This window comes from Labeo rohita, chromosome 10 (assembly GCF_022985175.1).
Source record: "Labeo rohita strain BAU-BD-2019 chromosome 10, IGBB_LRoh.1.0, whole genome shotgun sequence".
Lineage (NCBI taxonomy): Eukaryota > Metazoa > Chordata > Actinopteri > Cypriniformes > Cyprinidae > Labeo > Labeo rohita.
The window spans coordinates 23796900-23819882 of record NC_066878.1 but is presented as its reverse complement, the minus strand read 5'-3'; the positions used below and the strand labels follow the sequence as shown (position 1 = coordinate 23819882).

General features: G+C 35.5%; 1 protein-coding gene across 12 annotated transcripts in view; it reads left to right on the top strand.

The window, feature by feature from the left end:
* Positions 1–357: 357 nt before the first annotated feature.
* Positions 358–22983, top strand: part of ppip5k2 (diphosphoinositol pentakisphosphate kinase 2) — a 47497-nt gene continuing 24871 nt past the window's right edge. For all 12 annotated transcript variants that reach the window (XM_051120778.1, XM_051120776.1, XM_051120774.1 and 9 more), the window contains exons 1-15: positions 358–666; positions 3394–3445; positions 5003–5291; positions 6625–6820; positions 8296–8386; positions 12180–12265; positions 14915–15069; positions 17035–17136; positions 18914–19075; positions 19171–19292; positions 19539–19640; positions 20748–20834; positions 20967–21042; positions 21162–21271; positions 21667–21752. In XM_051120778.1, the coding sequence (XP_050976735.1) occupies positions 5130–5291; positions 6625–6820; positions 8296–8386; positions 12180–12265; positions 14915–15069; positions 17035–17136; positions 18914–19075; positions 19171–19292; positions 19539–19640; positions 20748–20834; positions 20967–21042; positions 21162–21271; positions 21667–21752 (1537 nt within the window). In that variant the 5' untranslated portion in view covers positions 358–666; positions 3394–3445; positions 5003–5129. The remainder of the gene's footprint in view (positions 667–3393; positions 3446–5002; positions 5292–6624; positions 6821–8295; positions 8387–12179; positions 12266–14914; positions 15070–17034; positions 17137–18913; positions 19076–19170; positions 19293–19538; positions 19641–20747; positions 20835–20966; positions 21043–21161; positions 21272–21666; positions 21753–22983) is intronic.

Genomic DNA, 22983 nt, shown 5'->3' with positions numbered 1-22983 from the left:
TGAAGTTTAATATTAAAATATTTAGGCCATAATTGCTATAGAATATATATTTTATTTTCTGATATGGATTAAAAATATATATATATTATTTTTATTAATGCATTTATTATAGAATATGCATTTATCACAGACAGTTTGGATGTGGTGTATTTACTGACGGAGCTAGATTAAGATCGCTTTCATAAACCAAGTCGCATTTTCGCACTAGTGATGTCATATTAACGTTTTTATTTCCTCTTTAATTTTTATTTTTAACAAATCAATCAAAGCACTTGTAAAGCATACAGTCCATTTCGAAATCGGCCACCGATTAGGAAACACCTTGACAATGGTTCCGCCCTCGAAGTGACGCCACGACTGACGTCACGACGCATTGACTGGTGTTTTTTGATTTTTAAAGCCGAAACTTGAGTACATTCATGCAGTAGTTACACAGATGAGTGTAATACGTCTTTGCTGGAGAATCGTAGAGGTCTGCAGAAGATCAGAACGAAAACACATGTGTGTGCCCGTTAGCTGAAGGAGGATGATAATGATGATTTTTGCTGCTGGTGCTTTTAGCATGAATGCTAATGTTAGCTGTCCTCATTCAGCATTTCTGTGTGTGTGAACAGCTAACATAGCAGCTCACGGCTTTCGACTTCACTTCCATCTCTTTTAGGGCAGGTAAGAATATGAAGGGTTTTCTGTTTATCAGCTCTAAGTTCATGCACGTGTTGTGTTTGTGCAGGAAGAGTCATTAGCTGCTAAAAGTGAGACATCAAACTGCACATGACTGACCTCCTGCCTTGACTTTTACTGCCATTCTAATGCATGTGAACCGATAATCATACTGTACGTCATGTTATCGCATGTATATATAAGTTATATGCTGCCAGTCAAAAAACACTGGCTTTTAAATTATTGTGTTGATTTGACTTTGATCTAGCAGATATCTCATTTAGCAAAGTGCATCAAATTAATGTAGTAAATCTTCTAAACAGACTGATGAAGTATAATAAATATAATATAATATTTTTTCTTTTACACTGAGTTAACACTAAACCGGTTACAGTGTTTATCTGACCGTGCTGTTATTTATTTGATACATATTTGTTTAGTGGTGTGTGAGGAATAAGGTGTATGTCCGTTTGTCTGTTGTGTTGTGAATGTAGTGTATTGTCAGACAGGTGCTGTCAGTGACAGATGTCCTAGGATTATGGCAGTGCTCTGTTTATGCCTGGATTCTCAGATAACCGACAGGGTTTTCAGCATTTTCTTTGGGTAGTTGACATATAACACAGATGTGATAAATTAATTCAACTGTTTATTGTTCAACATCAGTGTTTTATAGATAGATAGATAGATAGATAGATAGATTCCTTGACCTATTTTAATTTCTCTAACATTATAAGTGATAATCTGTATTGGTATATATATCTTCTTCATATATTACTTGGTTTAACTGCATTGTTTCGTAGCCCACAAAATATTTTGGTTATGCTAATGTTTATGGAAACTTCAATCTCATTTTAAGACGACTCGCCCTTACTGTGTTTTTTCAAACCTGTATGATTTTCTTTCTTCTGACGAACACAAAAGATATTTTAAAGAATGTTGCAAACCAAATAGTTTTGGTAACTATTGTCTTCCATTAAATAAAATACCCTGAGACATTTCTCAGAATGTCTTGTTTTGTGTTCCATGGAAGAAAAATATACATACAGGCTTGGAAGGACATGAGGGTGAGTAAATGATGACAGGTTTTGTTTTTTTCACGTGAACACTACATTTAAAGGAGAAGTTCACTTCCAGAACAACAATTTACAAATAATGTACTCACCCTCTTGTCATCCAAGATGTTCATGTCTTTCTTTTTTCGGTCGTAAAGAAATCATGTTTTTTTGAGGAAAACATTTCAGGATTTTTCTCCATATAATGGACTGATATGGTGCCCTGAGTTTGAACTTCCAAAATGTAGTTTAAATGCAGCTTCAAACGATCACAAACGTGGTTGTAAACGATCCCAGCCAAGGAAGAAGGGTCTTATCGAGCGAAATGATCGGTTATTTTCATTTAAAAAAATTTATATACTTTTTAATGCCAAACGCTCGTCTTGTCTTACTCTGCTTGGACTGTTCTGGTTTGTGACAGTTAGGGTATGTCGAAAAACTCCCATCCCTCAATTTCGAAATCGTCCTTTCTCGCTGCTTTATCTTTTTTGTTAAGGGTATTTGATCATCTTTTTATGTTCACTTTGCAATGACTGTGTCGGTACTTCTGCAGTGATGTAGGATGATTTTGAAATGATTTTTGAAGTTGAGGGAGAAAATACGATCTGAGTTTTTCGACATACCCTAACTGTCTTGAGTCAGAATACACATGGAGAGAAAGGCAAGATGAGCGTTTGAGATTAAATTTTTTTTAATGAAAATAACTGATCGCTTCGCTAGATAACACCCTTCTTTCTCGGCTGAGATTGTTTACAACCACATTTAAACTGCATTTTGGAAGCTCAAAATCGGGGCACCATATCAGTCCATTATATGGAGAAAAATGCTGAAATGTTTTCCTCAAAAACAATAATTTCTTAACGACTGAAGAAAGAAAGACTTGAACATCTTGGATGACAAGGGGGTGAGTATGTTATATGTGAATCTTTGTTTTGGAAGTGGACTTCTCCTTTAAATTTCCATTTTAAAGTTAGCTGAGGCCACCTGATTAAGAATCACTGTTTTAAACCTGACAAGTACAAGCTATTGTATGTCAATCATAAATGTAAAAACTAATTTTATTATTTGTTTGTTTGTGTTGTATTTGTTCATTTCTCAAAATGCTGAGATAAACAAGGCTTTCTCCAGGTTACTATCCCTAGCTCTGAAATTAGGACAAACTCAAATTTTTCAACACTGTTAGCATAGAGGACTCATAGCTGTGATGTCAGTTTCCTGTCTGCTTCTCGCCAAAGGTAATCAGCCTTGTAAGTTAAGGGGAATTTAATGCACTTACTTGTCCCCCCCCAAAAAAAGAAAGTATTCTCAAACCAGAAATGTTCTGCATGTGTACAATTACCTATATACCATCTTTAAAAAAGATTTAGGATTCTTGAACCCTCCCCATAATAATCTGACTCTAAGTGTAACTTAAAGGGATCTTGATCATTGCGTTTTGTTTGGGTACAGGAAAGAAGGTCAAATATTTGCCTTATCTTATGCTGTTCATATTCATCAGTGTTTGTCTTTAGAGAAGTGCCATCTCTGTTCAAAACATGAGCACATAGCATGGAATAACCCAGTTGTGTCTTTTTTTTTTTTTTTTTTTTTTTTTTTTTTTTTTAACAATAACCCAGTTCTACAGTTTTTAAGCGCTTTTTTACATCTGATTTCAAAAACTGGATCATTTTTTTTCATGCAGGACAATAGTAACTCTGAACTTGTGGCCGTCCAGGGATTATTCTGACACAGTGGTGAGTTCATTAAACATTCAACAGACAATAGTTTTTGTGTTGATCTCATAAAAAAATACTGTGCAGTTCATATAACTTGAATAAAATTTTTCTCTGAATGTGGTTTTTAATTTTTGTATGAAGATTTTTTTTTTTTTCTTTTAGAGTTGAGATCTTTCAAAAACGTCAGGGTGATACAAATGTCATGTCAATTAAAAAAATTAAAAAACCTAATTAAAAATGAAATTCTTAAACTTTTTTTTGCAATAAAAAGAATATTAAAGGAGAAGTCCACTTCCAAAACAAAGATTTACATATAATGTACTCACCCCCTTGTCATCCAACATGTTCATGTCTTTCTTTCTTCAGTCGTAAAGAAATTGTTTTTTTGAGGAAAACATTTCAGCATTTTTCTCCATATAATGGACTGATATGGTGCCCCGATTTTGAACTTCCAAAATGCAGTTTAAATGTGGCTTCAAACGATCCCAAATGCGGTTGAATGCGGTTGATCTTCTTTGTATGTTCACTTTGTAAAGACTGTGTCGGTACTTCTGCAGCGATGTAGGATGATTTTGAAATGATTTTTGAAGTTGAGGGAGAAAATACGATTGGAGTTTTTCGACATACTCTAACTGTCTTGAGCCAGAATACACAGAGTTCAAGCAGAGCAAGACAAGACGAGCGTTTGAGATTAAAAAGTATTTAAATTGTATTTTTTTAAATGAAAATAACCGATCGTTTCGCTAGATAAGACCCTTCTTCCTCGACTGGGATCGTTTACAACCGCATTTGGGATCATTTGAAGCTGCATTTAAACTGTATTTTGGAAGTTCAAAATCGGAACATAATTTCTTTACGACTGAAGAAAGAAAGACATGAACATCTTGGATGACAAGGGGGTGAGTACATTATAGGAGTACTGTCCTTTTAAAATATCAGGTTATTTGACTTTTATTACAAGACCAGGGTAGTTTACGTTGTATAACGTCACTCAATTTGACTCCCTTAAGATGTAACAAATATGATTTAATTGATAATATTTGTGAAAAAGCTTTTTAGGTATACATCTGAAAAATGTATTTTAAAAAATAGTGGAAATGAATAAGATGTGTATGTTCTTACATATATTACATTTTTCTTGATGGTTACACTGCATGATGTTTTAGATTCATTATATTCAAACCTTTCCTAAAATGGTATAAAACGTTTTCTCGAAACTGTTTGAATAGTACATAGTGCATTTCCTAAAACTTGAGTTTGTTTGCATGTTTTAAACTAGATAAAATATTTCTACAGTCAACACTGGATACTAAATTTGTCACTGACACTCATCATTTAATAACTAATATAGCCAAATGTATGTGAATAATATGAACATTCAGCTTTGTCTGTACAGAAATGCATATATTTTTAAATACATTAAAATAGAAATCAGTAAGAATATTTTGTAATATTACTCTCTTTACTGTTTTTGATCAAATAAATGCAGCCTTGGTGAGCAGAAGAGACTTCTTTTATAAACTTTAGACACTCCCCATGATTCATTCAGCTGTTGTTATTTGTGCTGTGTTAAAGAGAGAGACGTGAGGATGAGCGGCTGTGAGGAGCAGGAAGAGGCCTGTGAGTCTGGACGTCACCAGCTCTAACCTTCATTCTATCCTCTGCTGGGACTCTGAGTGACTGACAGCTGTCTGTAGCCAACATGTCTGTGCACGAGGACTTAGATCACCCGCGCTTCTTTGTGGGAGCTGATGACGGCGAGGGAGACGAACTGCTCGATCCAGGCAGAGTTCTCGGCTATGACTGCCTGTACGAAAATGTGGAAGAAGAGGATGAAGACAATGATGATGCTGAATATGATTCGGTATGTGTAAAGAGGCATGTCAAATGGGTGTTGAGATTCTTGGCCCACTGGACAATTGTTTTCCACAACAGTTGTATAATCACCTGATTTGCATTTCTAAAACAAATACCGGCACGATTCTACAAAATGCAAAATAGTCTGCAGGTTTGAAGAAATGCTTACAGACTTTAATGAGCTGTTGAACTTGGCTAATTGTAAAGAAACACGGCCCCAATCAGTCATGTATAAAATTTGTGGAAAATAAAAAAGCATGCGGGTAGGCCAGGAAAGATGATAAAGCTTCAGGATAGAAAACTCAAAGCCTTGAACATGAAAATTGTGCAGCAAAACAACAACTGAATAGAATAGTCAATAAGTAATATGTAATTCATAAATCTTTCATAAATATATGTGATCGTGGACCACAAAACCAGTTGTAAGGGGATATTGAGATATCATCTAAAAGCTGAATAAATAAGCTTTTCTTTGATGTATGGTTTGTTACGATAGGACCAATTTATTTGGCTGAGAAACAACTATTTGGAAATCTGGAATCTGAGGGTGCAAAAAAATACTGAGAAATTCGCCATTAAAGTTGTCCAAATGTAATTCTTAGTGATGCATATTACTAATCAAAAATTAAGTTTTGATATATTCATGGTAGGACATTTTCATGGAACATCTTCATGGGACATGATCTTTACTTAATATCCTAATGTTTTTGGCATAAAAGAAATATCTATAATTTTGACCTATACAAACTATTTTTGGCTATTGCTACAAATATGCCTGTGCTACTTAAGACTGGTTTTATTGTCCAGGGTCACATATTAGTAAGTTCAGAATAATTGTGTAAAATTGTGAGTGTAAAATAGACACTTGTGCCAGTGCAAACCCTCTTTTGGTGTTAAAAAATACTGTAAGGATTCTCTACAAACACCCAGCGAAAAATTAAAGATGAAAGAGGTGGACGCAATTATTTTTTGCTGGTGACCTTAATGCAGTTGTTGGAGTTTCCTTTTCAGATACAAAATTTATAGGAGAAGAGTATGTAGTCATGCAATTTGATTTACTAAGGTTTATGGCAGTCAATTTAACCCTCAAAATAGCATGTTTAAGCCCATTTTGTGCTTTACATGTGACACTTTGAGGCTCATAGACCAGTTGTGATTGGGAGGATGGGTGACAGGTGTATTGTTTCAGCTGTCAGTGAGGGATGCTTTTTTTTTTTTTTTTTTTTTTTTTTTCAACTTCAACAAATAAACTATTCACAGATTTCAACATTTTAGTTCAAACTCATAACTCAAATGAATGAAATGGCTTTAATTTGAGATGCATGTGTTGTTATCTGCAGCCCCCAGAGAGACAGATTGTGGTTGGTATCTGTGCCATGTCTAAGAAGTCAAAGTCCAAACCTATGAAGGAGATACTGGAAAGACTGTGTCTGTTCAAATACATCACTGTGGTTACGTTCGAAGAGGAAGTCATTCTGAACGAGCCGGTGGAGAACTGGCCACTCTGTGATTGTCTCATCTCTTTCCATTCCAAAGGTTTGTGGCATCATTTCTGTTTTTAGTGTAACAGATTACAAAAAAATGTTTTAACTATATATTCTGATGAATAAGTCACTTGACTAGGTCACCTGATGTGTGTAATGTCTTAAATTTTAATCAACTTTCATCAGATTATGGCTAGTGATTTTAAAGGATTAGTTCACTTCCAGAATTAAAATTTCCTGATAATTTACTCACCCTATGTCATCCAAGATGTTCACATCCTTCCTTCTTCAGTGGCGAAGAAATTAAGCATTTTGAGGAAAACATTACTGGATTTTTCTCCATATAGTGGACTTCAATGCTGCCCAACGGGTTGAAGGTCCAAAATGCAGTTCAATGCAACTTCAAAGGGCTCTGCACAATCCCAGCCGAGGAATAAGGGTCTTATCTAGCGAAACAATTGGTCATTTTCTAAAAAAAAAAAAAAAAAAAAAACAATTTTATACTTTTTGGCCACAAATGCTTGTCTTGCACTAGCTCTACAAAATTCGTCTGTGTACTTTGGTTCAAAAAGGTAGGGTAGGGTGAAAATCTCATGTTCACCTCCAATTTCAAAATTGTCCAATGTTGTTTTACCTAATTCATAAAGGGCATTTGACTTTGTACGTTTGCTTTGTAAACACTGGGTTGGTACTTCTGCCTACGTCATGTGTGACCTTTCCAACGTGACTACGTAATGTGTGAGTTCAAGCTAGTGCAAGCCGAGCATTTGTGGTTAAAAAGTATATAATTTATTATTATTATTATTTATATATTTTTTTAGAATATGACAGATCAGTTCGCTAGATCAGACCCTAATTCCTGGGCTGGGATCATGTAGACCAATTTGAAGTAGACGTCACAGTTACATCATTTGCAGCTGCGCGCGCATAGTGGTTGCAGAAAAACACTGGTAACAAGTGGAGGTAAATCCTTGGAATAAGAGAAAAAAAAATATTTTGTGCCTTTTGATATATTGCCTGTTTCATATTGTCAAAATATGAATAATTTGAATAGAATACTGTCGTCAAAGGCGTCATTTGAAGCTAAACACAGACGTTTAAACATACATACTATAGATGAAAACTGCTATGATTGCTTTACTTTTAAAGCATAAATTTGATTTAAACAATAGGTCTACATAATATTCACATATGCTGTTCATAGGGAACGTATTGTATCAGCCCTACAGTTACAGCATTAAATATTGTTTAAACCTATTACTATTAACATTTTTACATAACATTTGTTTATTAAATGCATGTTTATATCTCCTAATTCCGACTTTATAACTCGATTTAACTCAAAAACTCAATTCTGAGTGAAAAAAATCCAGAAAAGTGTGGGATATAAACTCCTATTGTGAGCCAAGGGGAAATGAGAGAATGACGAGTTATTTTCGAGTTGTGTTCATTCCCTCTTGATATGAATTTGTTTTTTTTTTTGTGTGTGTGTGAATTTATGTTTATTAATTTTGTCTGTTTTTAAAGGATTCCCACTGGATAAGGCTGTGGCTTATAAGAAGCTGAGGAATCCGTTTGTCATCAACGATTTGGATCTTCAGTACTTTATTCAGGACAGGTGAGCTTCATTTACACCATCATGTCTTCATCATATTGCCAGTTAATTGCATTGTTTTTTGACCACATGATGTTCTCCAATATCAAAGATAATGCCAGCTATTCACCTTATTATTCCTGGCCATTTGTAAATTTTATGGGTTTGACTTCCAGTCTCATCTGCTTCTAGCTATTTTAAAGGTCCCATATTGTCAAAACTGAAATTTTCTGGCTTTTTTTCATGGTAAGTTATAAGTTTCAAAACAGTCAATCCACAGTAAAATGCACACAGCCTGCATAAAGTAGCTGTGCCTTTTCACAAGCCGCTGTGACTTCCGTAAAAATGTGACGTCCGAACTACTCAGTCACCGCCTTCAGTCACCACCCTGAGCACCAACCACCATCCCACCCTCCTTTTGCCAAACCCACAGACAACATCGCGTCCATGCCATTGCTGAGCAACAACAACACGGAAACAAGTTGAGAAAACGCTGTTCAGTCGATGGATGTCAGGAAACTACATCATTGTATCGGCTTCCAAACAACATTAATATAAGAAAACAGTGGCACGTCAGCTTTAGTCTCTTTCACACAGCGATTCCGGAAAATACATGGATAACGTGTCCCATGATTTGTTCCGGAATTGTTTAATTTGGTTCATTCTCACAGTGATTTTCCGGAATCTGTGCGTGTTTTAATCACAACCCGTAAAGATCCAGTAAAGACATGTGACATGTAATGCGACGCGTATGTTGCACTAAACTGACGTTGCTTTTCCACTACAGCATCAAATCTGCGCTCAGTGCCTCTGGCACCGCTACAACGCCACTGCTTTTTTTGAATTGTTTTCTATTGGCAGTGAGTTTGTTTTTCTCAGCCGCTCTCAACGCTTTTTCGACCCCTGCCAAATTATTACCCCCTCTTGTTGATATCGCTACCTGATTTGCCTAATCCTAACCCCTCCCCCGCACCTAACGCTAAACCTACCAATACTAGGGGGGTAGTAATTTGGCATAACACCGGGACTGACCCTAGCAGTGTTACTAGGTTCTCCATCTGGGATCGTTCCCGGAATCAATCCCGGGACGTGTTTGCATTCACACAGAAGGCACTCTGGCAACTTTCCGGCAATTTTCCGTAATCAGTGTGCAGTGTGAAAGGGGCTTTACTAAAGCGATAGTTATGTAGCTTACTGCATTCAGTGTTTGAAAAATAAAATAAAATAAATTATTATCATTCTGAAACGTCCTGTTGAGTATCACCAAGCCACAGCAGGCTACAGCATACATGATTCTAGTTACCTGTGGTTGGCCTGGCCGTGCGTCACTCAAAAATCAACAGGCCAATCAGAAGAGAGGCTCATGAATATTAAGTAGACGGGCCAAATCGACCTGTTCTTGACAGAGCTCCTAAAAGAAGAGCTGTAAAAATATATTGAGATGGTTTTTGGCACTTATACCGCAAATATATATTCTTAAGGACGTCAACAGCTAAAATAAACCTCCAGAAAGGTGTACAATATGTTTCCTTTAACTGTTCAGAACAGCTCGTTTGCTGCTTGATATTGCAAATTGGTGTGTCTTATCATATTGTTTTAATGCATTATCTTAATTATGAACACACTGGTTTGTAGTGCAAACAGTTTTACCGTTTACTGCACGTTGTTATTCTTCTCGTTATTTCCCTGTAGCACCCTTAGGCATACTTCTGCATTGAAGAATAAGGTTGAAACTTAATGGTTTTAAAACTGGAAATTTGCTCAATATATATATAATAGATACGTAGTTGGATTCTACCAGGTATTCTAATTGTACTTACATTGAAACTACATTAAATTTTAAAAGACTAATGCGTCTAATATCATGATCAAAAACAGCTAGATGGATTGAACCATTGCATCGACATTTGTTGTTGTTCACAGTCAGTCACGAGGCGCTGAAATGTTGCTATGGTTATTATGGTAATCATCCATTAAAGGGCAGTGTTTGCCCCTGGAATTGATTTCAGTGGGATTTTTTTTTTTTTTTTTTTTTTTTAGAATCTTATTTTTACTACAAGATGCTTGTTTTGACTAATAGAATTCATAAAAACTTTCTGTGTGTGGGGAGACTGTACATCACAATCTGGCTACACAGACAAAACGAGCTGAGAACCATTTATTACTGTGTATGGATTAAAAACTTAAGACTATCTGGTTCTTAGTGACATGAAAAACAAAACAATCACTCAAACTGAGAGTAAAGTGAGCAAAGAATATTCGCCATCCCTGGAAGCAGTCAGTGATTTTCAGTTCACTTTGAGTTCTGCACATTTGCATTATTGCCCCCTTTGGTGTGCAGTGATGACAGAATTTGTGTTTATTTGTATATAGCATTTGTCTTTTAAGTATATAGCATTCCTGTAGCATGGATGTCTGTCATGGTTTCTACTCACAGGGAGTACATGAACTTACAATACAATATTAGCCTCTTTTTAATTGACCTGTGGTATAAAAGCATTATCACTTTTGAAACCGTGCTGTTGGTCTGAATATCAGTGGCCTGCTGCATACGCCCAAATCACAGCTGTGCTTATATTCAGAACAGCAACACGCTTTCATGTTGATGACAAATTTCCAAGTAGTGGAAAAGTACATGGGAAATGAAAGAAAATATTAAATGTCCTAAAAAATCTTGTTGCCCTGGGTGAAAAAATATTTTTCTTTAGCCTAAAACAAACAGTTTACCACTGGCCTCAAACAGTTAACATTAGTGGAAAATTTGGACATGTGAAAGAGGTATTGCTGTGTGACTGTTTACTCTTGTGTTGATGCTAGCTAATGTTTTAACTGCTCAAATGTTTGCCTGTAATCGGGGTCAATGCAGCAACGTACAGCATGCATGCAAACATTTGCCCATGAAACAGTCGTCATTGCAACAGAAGCAATATTCAGAAAGTGGTATACTTTATGTATTGATTTAATTTTGTTTTAGAAACATTAAAACGTCTTGCGTCTACACGACAAATTGCCTCTCACAGTTATTCCTCTATTACTGACACAACTGGTTCTTTTCAGTTCTAAACAATAAGGGAAGTCAAAAAGTGAGTTGCTGACGTGATGCACAGTGAATCACTCAGATACTGATTCACTAATTGTGATTGGCCTGGCGCTGTTTCAGGAGTCCTGAAATGACTGGGTCGGTTTTTGTTCTGCCTGTGAAAATAGTTCCGTAGTTCTAGTGTAACTGTCTTGCAATACTGTGTCTAAAATGTTCATGTTGTGAAGTTTTAAATGCTTTAATACACAAGTAATTTACACATCACTGCAGTCTCATGTCTACAGCAGAACAGCAGCACCCTTGTGTGATTTACTGCCATTTAGGTCGCCATTCACTCACTCTCATTTGTTCCAAACCCATATAACTTTCAATCCTCTTTGAAAAACAAATGAAGATGAAATCTTAGATATTTCTGTCTTTTTATATGGTAAACAGATGCTCAAATGTGCTTGCTTGATGCACAAAAACAAACCTCTTTGTTTCGTTTGTGCTTTGAAGATTAACAAAGGTCTTAAGGGTTCAAAACAACGTGAAGATGATTAAATGATGACAGATGGGCCTTTTTTTTTCTGTTTGATCACATATTAAGTGACGCTGTCAAATATAACCAAAATGATGGAACATTTTTTAAACAGTTTATAAAGTTGGTTTTCTTGAAGCATGTTTAAAGAACTTTAATGAAAACTGTGCATGGGTGCTGTGTATGTGTGTGTTTGTTTAACAATTTACCTTTGTCCTCACAAAATCAAAATTCATGTGTGATATTTTTGTGTTTAGGAGGGAGGTGTATCGGATACTGAAGGCTGAGGGAATACAACTCCCTCGCTTTGCGGTTCTGAACAGAGATCCTGCCAGACCAGAAGGTTTGTTAACTCCCTCAAATCTCACACTGACCTAGTTTGGACTACATGAAACAAGCCTGTGGCACCAGTGAACAAATAATGTGTTTAGATCATCTGTGACACAGTGGTATGTTCTCAGGTAGTTTGTAGTCTTTTTGCTGCAGCTTACAAATGAGAAAAAGAAACAAGAGCCTACAATATTAGTAGTTATTTAACTAATTTTTATTTTTATTCCGTTTTGGTTTTTCTAATAATTAATTATGGTAACACAATAAGGTGTCATTTGTTAAGATTAGTTAACGTATTTATTAACTAACATGAATGAACAATACATTTATTACATTATTTGTTAGTCTTTGTTATTGTTAGTTAATAAAAATACATTTGTTCATTGTTTGTTCATGTTAGTTCACAGTGCATTAACTAATGTTAACAAACACATCTTGATTCAAAGGCCCATTCATAAAGAGAGCCATTTACTTCATTCCTGAATGAATCAGCCGTTTGAACGAATTGAAGAAATTTACCGACACCTGATGATAATTTCATAAAAAATATTTAAAAATATAGTTTTGTATTTTCAGGGTTTCTGCGGGTCTTAAAAAAGTCTTAAATGCAGGCTGCTCAATGCAGTCGCATCACAAATCAGATTTCATTTATCACCTGAAGTCGAGCTGACTGACAAGAAAAGAGAAAGACATGGCCCTATTTAATACTTATTTAAACTTTCTGTAAGTTATTATTTTATATTAGGCATATAACATGGTGTATTTTTATTGTTTTGTTAAAAGATTGTTACGTTAATGCCACTAATTTAAAAGTGACCAAACCAAAAACAAACAACTGCTAGACGCAGAATTGACGCTAATTTGAAAGTGAAAGTAAAATGTGCACAGCGCTTTTACCGAAGGAAAAGAGGGAAAACTGAAATGAACTAAAAACAAACAATTTCTAGATGCTGAATTGCTGCTAATTTGAAAGTGAAAGTAAAACTCGAACTATACTTACAGAACATGTTGCTGTATTGTTTTCCCTTCAATTTATTTTTTAATAATGCCTTAGTAAATGTTGGAATTGGAAGGTTAATAAATGCTGTAGAAGTTTTGTTCATTCTTAGGTCATGTTAACTAATGTAGTTAACTAATGAACCTTATGGTAATGTGTTATCTTAATTATTATGAGTTACTTTAACTGTTTTGAAATACATCTTTAAAGCCTCTTAACAATTTCAGGGAGTTCATTTTATACATGTGGGTTCATGAATACAAATAAATGATGAATAAAATGGTAGCAAGATCTAGGGGTGGGTGATACTGCAAATTTTACTGCTCGTAAATACGTACATCTGTTAAAGATCTCTTGATCTGGAAAGCATCTGCTGTGTACAAATGTTTGGCAGACGTCAGTAAGATGTCAGTTTTACATACATTCTAAATCATAAACATCTTAAAGACATCTAATAGACATCTATTTGACATTCTTTGCCTTTGGAGCCCAGAATATAAAAGCAATGCATAAAATTCATGTTAAGTATTTTCCTTTACTCTCATAGAGTCATAAAAAACTTGTGTGTGGCTTAACGCATTAAGAAAGTAATATTAAAAGGCTGAACATAGTATACTGATGATGCAAACTATATGCAAGCTAGCAGCCCTGGATATGAATGCAAAATGCATGCATGCTAAGTGTTTTCCTCTGAAAGGAAACCATTATAAAGAAAATGTTTAATGTGGCTGAAAGGACGAATTCTGTAAATTGAATGGGTCTGGCTAATTTTAATGTACTGTCTTAATTTAAAAATAAATTGTGTGGGCATCACAGACAATTTTACAGTTTATTGCACTGTTATTTTTCTCATGATTTCCCTAACGTGCCTAATGGAGCGGAAGCCTCGCACATTCACAGAGAAAAAGCTTACTTTGCATAAAAAAAAATAAGGTGGATAAGCTGTTGCCACAGTAGATTGTAGATAGTAGATTTCTCTCGCTGTGGCCAAAAGTATCCGCTTGCACTTGGAGCCGCTGAGTCACGTGATGGCATGCATAACAACAAAACAGCATAGCAGGGGAGGAACAGCAATGTTTGCATATGAGACATGAAAAGAGCGGCATATACACGCAGACATGTCTACTCTTTGTTGAATGTATTAAGCAGTGTATTAAGTGTAGAGGATAGAAAATTAACCTAAAGTATCATCGGGCTAGTATCGATCCGATACCAATAACAACGTTGATATTAGGATCAGTCCGCCCACCCCTAGCAGGATCCCTTTGTGGTTTATAGGATTAGTTGAGAGTATTTTTGTGCTTTTCAACTGAATTCATTTCAAATCCTAATGTGATCATACATTTTTTTTTTTTTTTTTTTTTTTTTTTTTTAGATCAGTGTTCACCTGAGCTTAATGTGTTTTTTTTTCAAACTGCTTATGTACTGTGAATGTGAGGTGGTACAGCAATGTACAAATGAAAAATCATGTGAGAGGAGGTAAAGCCTCCACTTTGCTGATTTGATTGGCTGATTACCCTGTCAGTCTGCCAGTGAGATCATGACAGACATTTGGACTTTTTGTTCTATCCAAAGATCCTGTTTCTTAAAACAATGTTGCATTCATTGAACAATTTCATGCTATCTTGATAAGGTTCTTCCTAATGTTGTGTAATGTGTTTGTAGAATGTAATCTGGTGGAGGGAGAGGACCATGTGGAGGTGAATGGGGAGATTTTCCAGAAGCCATTCGTGGAGAAGCCTGTGAGCGCTGAGGACCACAATGTCTACATCTACTACCCCACATGTGCAGGAGGGGGCAGTCAGCGGCTCTTCCGCAAGGTGTGACCCTACACGTGATCATAATGACAATCACAATCAATTCTGAAACACCAAAATACACAACACATTACATCATTTTATTTATTTATTTATTTTTTTAAATAAAATATACTTAATGAATAGGACTATTTTTTAAGACCTCAACTACTTATCAATAAAACTGATGATAATAATAATCAGCAATGAATTGATTAATCGGGTCTGTTTCTATAAACAAAACACACCTTAAAAATAGAGGATGGTCCAAGCTACTCAAAACATGAGAATGCTTTGTGTTACTGTATATTAAACAAACTATACATAAGTGTATAGTTTAAGATGATTTGCCCTGTCAGGTTTTCTGATAAATGTGCGTCCTGCTGATTGTGTGAGGCAGCAACAGTTGCTGTCTCTCATGTTGTCAGCTTGCTGTTGAAAATGAATGCAATCACGTTGTGTTATTGCTGCATGTTGCTGGTGTTGTGAACAGAGCTTAAAGTCGAGCCACTGTGCATACATACAGTATATTTGTTGTCAGCCTTCAGTTTGTTTTGACAGAAGCACTAGAATAGCAGTTTTTTTTTTAATATTCATTAGTTGCAGCCTTTGTTCTCTATTAAAATAATCAAATGTATGCAAATTTATTGGTTGTCATTATAGAGACTCAAGAACATAACACGCAATACTTTTTATGAGCGAGTAGTCATTGCTGATCTGCTTCATTGCTTCATTTTTATTATTTTGTACTGTTCTCTGAGGTCCACTCTTAATGTTATCAAAAGACATCATAATTTAGATGTAATAGGCTGTTTTCTGTCCAGTTTTTAACCCTCTCATCAGAACACATAGGTGTGACTAGGTGTGGCGGATTGTAGACTCAGTAGTAAATGCCCACTGCTATGATTGGCTAACAGTTGTGTATGTTTGACAGCCTACATCCTTCACTGATGTACGCTGCTGTGATTTGGGTTAAAATTGCGTAGATGCTCAGTACATGTAGATCATATAGATCAAATGATCTATAATAACAGACAAAGCAATAGTGACCACGTAATGAAAACAGTTGCTCACTCTTGTGTGGTGCGACATTACTGTCGGATCCAATATATTCGGCACAGCGTTGTCTTTTAGTTTCAGTCTTTCTGCAAATCCTACATTAAAGTGTGCTTTGTTTGTAAACAAATCAGCGGTAAAACGAAGTGAACAAAGGACCAAGTTCAAATTCTTACTGACAAAGGCAATGCAAGGACTGTTTTTCCACAACTTGGCACTGTAAAGCCTCTTGTTGTCTTCAGAGCTATCTTTACAATTTGGTTTCTGCATAGACCTGTGTTTGCCTCTTGTTATTTACTATAAATTTGTGTTATTTATGCAAATCGATGGGCGGGGCTAAATCTGCGGTAATGTAGAATCAGTGGGCAGGGCTAAACAGACAGTGCTGTAGAAGCAGGCGGTGATCTTTTGCAGAGGTGGTGTTTAGTCACACTATTATGTCATAGAGTGACACAACAGATTGGCTTCAATATAAGTTGTTTTTCGACTAACAAGACAGTTTTGAGTTAATGTACTCACCCCCTTGTCATAGTATAGATAGTATCTGTGCTAGTAAGTCAATAATATCAGTGGCACATTCAAATTTTCAATACAATTTTATAGTACAATGTGAATAATATGTGAAAAGATCAAGGGAATGTTGATTTCTCAGTTCATGACCCTTTTAATAACTTGCATAACACTGCCATTTCTTGGTTTGTGTTTAATGACTAGGGTGTTGTGGTGCAAATAAACACTTATTCAAATGCATAACATATGACTTATACTGGTAAGGCTTATATGTTATCACGGTAAATACAGTACATGCATAATTTTACTTCTGGAACACCATTGTTGTGTTTGATTGTATCAGATCATTCAGACTCATCCTAACTGCTGTGTTGAGCAGATGTGTGTGTCTTACGGTTTCTGATCACTTTACGTCTGTTTCAGATTGGCAGCAGAAGTAGCGTCTATTCTCCCGAGAGTAACGTCAGAAAGACTGGATCCTACATCTATGAGGAGTTCATGCCTACAGATGGAACTGATGTGAAGGTAAAGAAATATATTATATATTAATGCTGGTAATTTTGATTCATCAAAGTGACTAGAATATTTTGATGTTTGTTAAGAGGAAGGGTTTTTTCTCGTTCTTTTCATTCTGTTCTTCACAAAGCAGCTTGAAATGTGAGATATATGTGTAACTCTTGAGTTGTGTCTGGCTGTTCAGTTTCAGATTTTATTTCCCAAGTTGATTACACCATTTAGGCTACATTCACACTGCAGAAGAATGTGGCACAAATCAGGTTTTTTTTTTTTTATTTTTTTTTTTTTTTGCTTATATGTGGCTCAGATCATGTAGTTTTTCATGACATTGTGAACAGCACAGACTACATACAATCAGATGTTTTTGATTTGGGCCACTTTTGGTCATAAATGTGTTTCAGGTCAGACGTTTTGCAGTGCAACCTCAGATTTGTCATATTGGAATTCATGCAATCTTTCTGTCAGTAGTCAGTGAAGAGAGTCTGGTGTTGTTTTATGGTGTATTACAGTGACCTCTATACAAGGTAAAATTAAAGGGTTGTACGGTAAATATTTACAAATTTTGCTCTGCTCGCAAATTCACTGCGGAACATCATCTTACAAATGTTTACTTCCTTATGACAACACGCTTCCTTCCATCTTATTGTTTTTTTGCACATGCGGGTCAGTTCAGGACTGTGATCAGTTCACACTGGAATCTGATGTGAACAATGTGAACAGCCATATGCAAAACGAAATCTGATTTCAGCAGTAAATCATAATTGAGCACTAATGTGTGCAGTGTGCACGTAGCCTTTGACACATAATCGGTATATTAAAAAAAGTACAAAAGAACAGGAAAAGTACATAAACTCTTAAATATCTCTTTTTAAATCCGAGTTTAAAAGCTTTATAGCTAAGATAATAGAGTCTAAACGGATTTGCTCTTATAATAGGTACTGTAAAATAATTTCCAGACAGGATGGGTTTACAGTAGGTGTCCAAAGCAATTAGCAAAAATAGGAATTAGTTCATTATAGTGGCACCTTGTGACAGTTTTACAGTATTCATCACACAGGCTCATCTAGTCAGCCTGTACATGTATTCTAACTTTCTTAAAAATCAGTCATTCAGATTGTGCAGTTGTGCTACGGCTGCAACTTATGGAAGCGTATGGGTAGCAAAATTCATTTTGAAATGTAATATGCAAAATGGCAATGTATTTCTGTATTTAAATTTACATTTTCCAACAATGTGCAACATTTAGTGCTAAATGAAAATTCAGTTATGTAATTTAGATTTACCATTTCCTACAGATTTAATATGTAAATTTAAAAAAATATTTTAATGCTTTATAAGTTGCAAAATTAAAATGAAAATGTAATACAAAAATTGCAGTCCCAAGTGTCCTACCCACAAGTCTTAATGCATTTAGGAAAAATAGCATTTAAATGCTTGGACATGTTAAACTTATCTGATCATTTTTTGTAATACATTTTCATGTTAATTTTGCAACTAAAATATGGTTTTAATTTACATATTAAATCTAGTATAGGAAATGGCAAGTGTAAATTATATAATTGAATTTTCATTTTGCACTAAATGTTGCACATATGATCTGGGAAATTGTAAATTTAAATACAGAAATACATTGCCATTTTACATATTGCATTGCCATTTTGCATATTACGTTTCAAAAGGAATTTTACTACCCATATGCAACTTGCAAAGTTGTTTATAGACACTGATTTACTGATGAGTGAAATGCCATTATTTGATGTGCTTTCCTTGTGTTTGTTCACATCAGGTGTATACTGTAGGTCCAGACTACGCCCATGCAGAGGCCCGTAAATCTCCAGCTCTGGATGGGAAAGTGGAACGAGACAGTGAGGGGAAAGAGGTCCGATATCCAGTCATCCTCAATGCCAGAGAAAAGCTCATTGCATGGAAAGTCTGTTTGGCTTTCAAGGTAAATGAAGATGTTGAGTTATGATACTCATTTTAATAGTTCGAGCCTTATATCAGAAAGTTGGTCATAAGGTGCCAGCAACTTCTCATTTATAGCAAACAGTGTGTGGGTTCGACCTGCTTCGTGCCAACGGCCAGTCATACGTCTGTGACGTCAATGGCTTCAGCTTTGTCAAGAACTCCATGAAATACTATGATGACTGTGCAAAAATCCTGGGGTCAGTACATCATACAAATGCAAAATATCAATTTACAGAATCACTTCTAGTTTCTAATATACTTTAATACTATTTGTTTAGGTACAAAGATATAATCTTATCTTTTATTGTCATATGCAAAAAATGTATTTTCTTTCTTGAAATAAACTGCTGCAATTTTGTTATAATAACATAGAAACATATTCGTACATTTAATGCACAACACACTTGATACTAAATTGATATAGTTTTTCTGTTACCCAACAGGAATATCATCATGAGAGAACTGGCTCCACAGTTTCAGATCCCGTGGTCAATACCTTTAGAAGCAGAGGACATTCCCATAGTTCCCACAACCTCTGGGACTATGTATGTGCTTACAAGCAAAGACAGACACTGTTTTAAACTTGTAGTGATAATTACATTAAAAATGTTATACGTATTTATTGTTGAACAAGTTATTGTTCTTCCAAAAAATGAAATTGTCAATAACTCACCCTTTGTGTCTCAAACTCATATGACTTTTTTCTGTTTTTACCAAAACCAAAAATAATTAGCGATATGCTGTGTACTTTATTAAAGGGATAGTTCACCAAAGAAAAAGATAATTCTGTCATCAATTATTCACTTTCATGTGGTTCCAAACCTTTTAGACAATCATCTTTCAAACACAAATGAAGATATTTTGAATGAATCCGGAGGTTTATGTCCCTCGACCAAAGTTTTGATGATTCAAAATGTCATAAAAGCATTGTAAATGTAATCGATCGTCATTTTTGCTTCATGTGAACAGATTTTATGTTTTTATTGACATATAAGCATTGATCAACACACAGAGCACATCAAATATGCTAAATGGAGGCTCAGTCGTCCTTGCTTGAGGCGTGAAAGCAAACCACATTTGAGCTTCTATTTGCCATATTTGATGTGCTCTATGTGCGTTGATCAATGTTTATATGTGAATAAAAACCTAAATTAAATCTGTTGCTCATATAAAATGATCATGTCTTTTTTAGGAGACTTGAATTAAACCACTTGATTCATATGGAATTATGAAATTTTTCGTGTATTTGTCGTGTATTTTCAATGGGGAGACCGAAATCCCTCAGGTTTCATTTCGAAGAGGAACAAAGGACTTGGGTTGGAATGACATGAAGGTGTGTAAATAAATTTCATTTTGGTTAAACTGATCCTTTAAGTGGTACACGGAGTCACACTGTGCTGCCATTCTATTGATTTCACCCAGCTGAATTCATTAAATTATTGCTTTTTGTGTTGAGCAGACGAAAGTCAGTCATATGGGTTTGGAATGACAGTGAGTAAATGATAACAGCGTTTTCATTATCAGGGGAACTGTTTCTTTTTTAACATGTAGTAGCATTGCATATTAATACTGATGTATTGATTTACATCTTTTTATTTCTGTAAAAGCTATATAAGTATATATCTGTTCAGTTGCTGCCATATGACTTTCAGGATGGAGTTGAGGTGTGTGATTGCTGTGATTCGACATGGTGACAGAACTCCCAAACAGAAGATGAAAATGGAAGTTCGACATCAGCGGTACAGACATTTCACCTCTTCTCTGTCACTGACCTGTATTCATCATTCACTTCCAACAAAATATGAAATTCAAGTTACAACCAAACCACTACTGTATATGTCTTTTTTAATTTCTCATGTTGTGTCTTTCAGGTTTTTTGACCTCTTTGAAAAATGTGAAGGTTACAAAAGTGGAAAACTTAAATTGAAAAAGCCAAAGCAGCTCCAAGTAAAAAAATTGTTTTAGTAATTAGCAAAAAATATTATTCATCACACATATCTTCACACATTCATTTCAAGATTAGCTGATTTGCTCAGAGTTTTGTTGTATTTGTTTAAATCGGACAGGAAGTGTTAGACATTGCCAGGCAGCTGTTGGTAGAACTCGGCCAAAATAACGATTCAGAAATTGAGGAGAGCAAAGCAAAGCTTGAGCAGCTGAAAACAGTCCTTGAAATGTAAGTGGGTCTTGTAAGTATGTTATTAGGGGCCAAGCAACAAATATGGTTTCTGGTTTGTAGTTGTTTCCACAAGAGAATGAAATGTGCACAGCAAATAGGTGGATAAATGATAACCGATTTGTTTTTTGGGGTGAATCTCTTCAAATGTCATATTAACAGGCCATGACGGTTACTGAAAAGTTTTAAAGACAGCAATACTGTCCCTCTCTATTTTAAATTTTACTGAAAAAGCTTTCATCAGATCCTCACCAAAATTATTATCATCTTTGAATCAACTTCACACTATGCTAGTAAAAAGATATAATCGTTTGATGAACATGCCTGGCCCCATTATATTCAAATATACAGCTATGTTTCTGTCCTATTTCTGATATCTCTTTTTGTTTATTCAGGTACGGTCATTTCTCTGGTATTAATCGTAAGGTTCAGTTAACATATCTGCCACATGGCTGCCCTAAAACGTCTAGTGAAGAGGAAGGTAGGAATGGTCTTGCATGTGTCTTTTGGTTGGTTATGATTGCTTGTTTTACTGTTTCTTTAGGCCTTCTATCTGAACACATGGTTTTATATATGTTTAACATCAGTTACATTTTATTAAAAACATCTTGGTATAAAAGAGTAGTGCTATGCAATGATTAATCATGATTAATCACATACAAAAAAAGTTTTTGTTTGCGTAATATATATCTGTGTAATGTGCACATTTACAGTATATAATTTTTAAAATATTTACATGTATTTTTATTGATATAATCAATAATATTGTATATGAATATATTTAATATAATAAACATAACATATATAACATTATCTTACATATATCCATGCATGTGTGTATTTACAGATGTTACTCATCCAGAATAATACTTTATTCGCGTTCCCGCAGCGGCATGATTTGAAATGTGTATTTGCTAACGTTTACTGCTAAGTGGCGCTTTAATCACAGACTTTGAAAAGCTAAAATGTGAACGTGTTGAAACCAAACGGCAACCTCCCGCTCTCTCTATTGAAACCAACACGGAAGTGACTTAAACTGCAATTCATCGACTGGCCGCTAGAGACTTGCTCCAAAAGGGTGTCAATCCCATAGACTCCCCATGTTAAAATGCCCAACTTTACAGCAGGAAAAAGATGTTTACAGCCTGGTACAAAAAGTGGTTTTGGTCTATATAGCTAATCTTGCCCTTCATGTCAACTGTGAGGGGGGTGAATTTTTTTATAACTCGTTCGTTGAATTTATATTCAGCCTTAAAGTTTGGCACAATTTAGGGCGTGGCCACTTGACTGACAGGTGGATTGCCGCTGCTGTCACCACCGTTGCACTAGGTGGGCGTGGTTTCATCAACCAGCTCCACCCACGTCCCGCCTCTTTGCACATTTTCAATTATTCGTGCAGTGACGCGATTCCAAGATGGCGACGGCCGACTCCCGCCCACTAAGAGCTTCAAAAATGCTCTTCACAAACCTATGGGTGACGTCACAGACACTACATCCATATTTTTTACAGTCTATGATGTTGACTTGGTGTCAAGCGTCCCTTTGCTCCACCTGGTGGTGATTTTGGTAACAAGAGATAACAAGTGACTGATTTGTATTTGCAGCTGCCGGTGGTAATAGCATTCTCGTTGACTACCTCTTGTACATATACATAATAAATATACTCAGTACACACACATACATTTTGTAAACTAAAACTTTTATTTTGGATG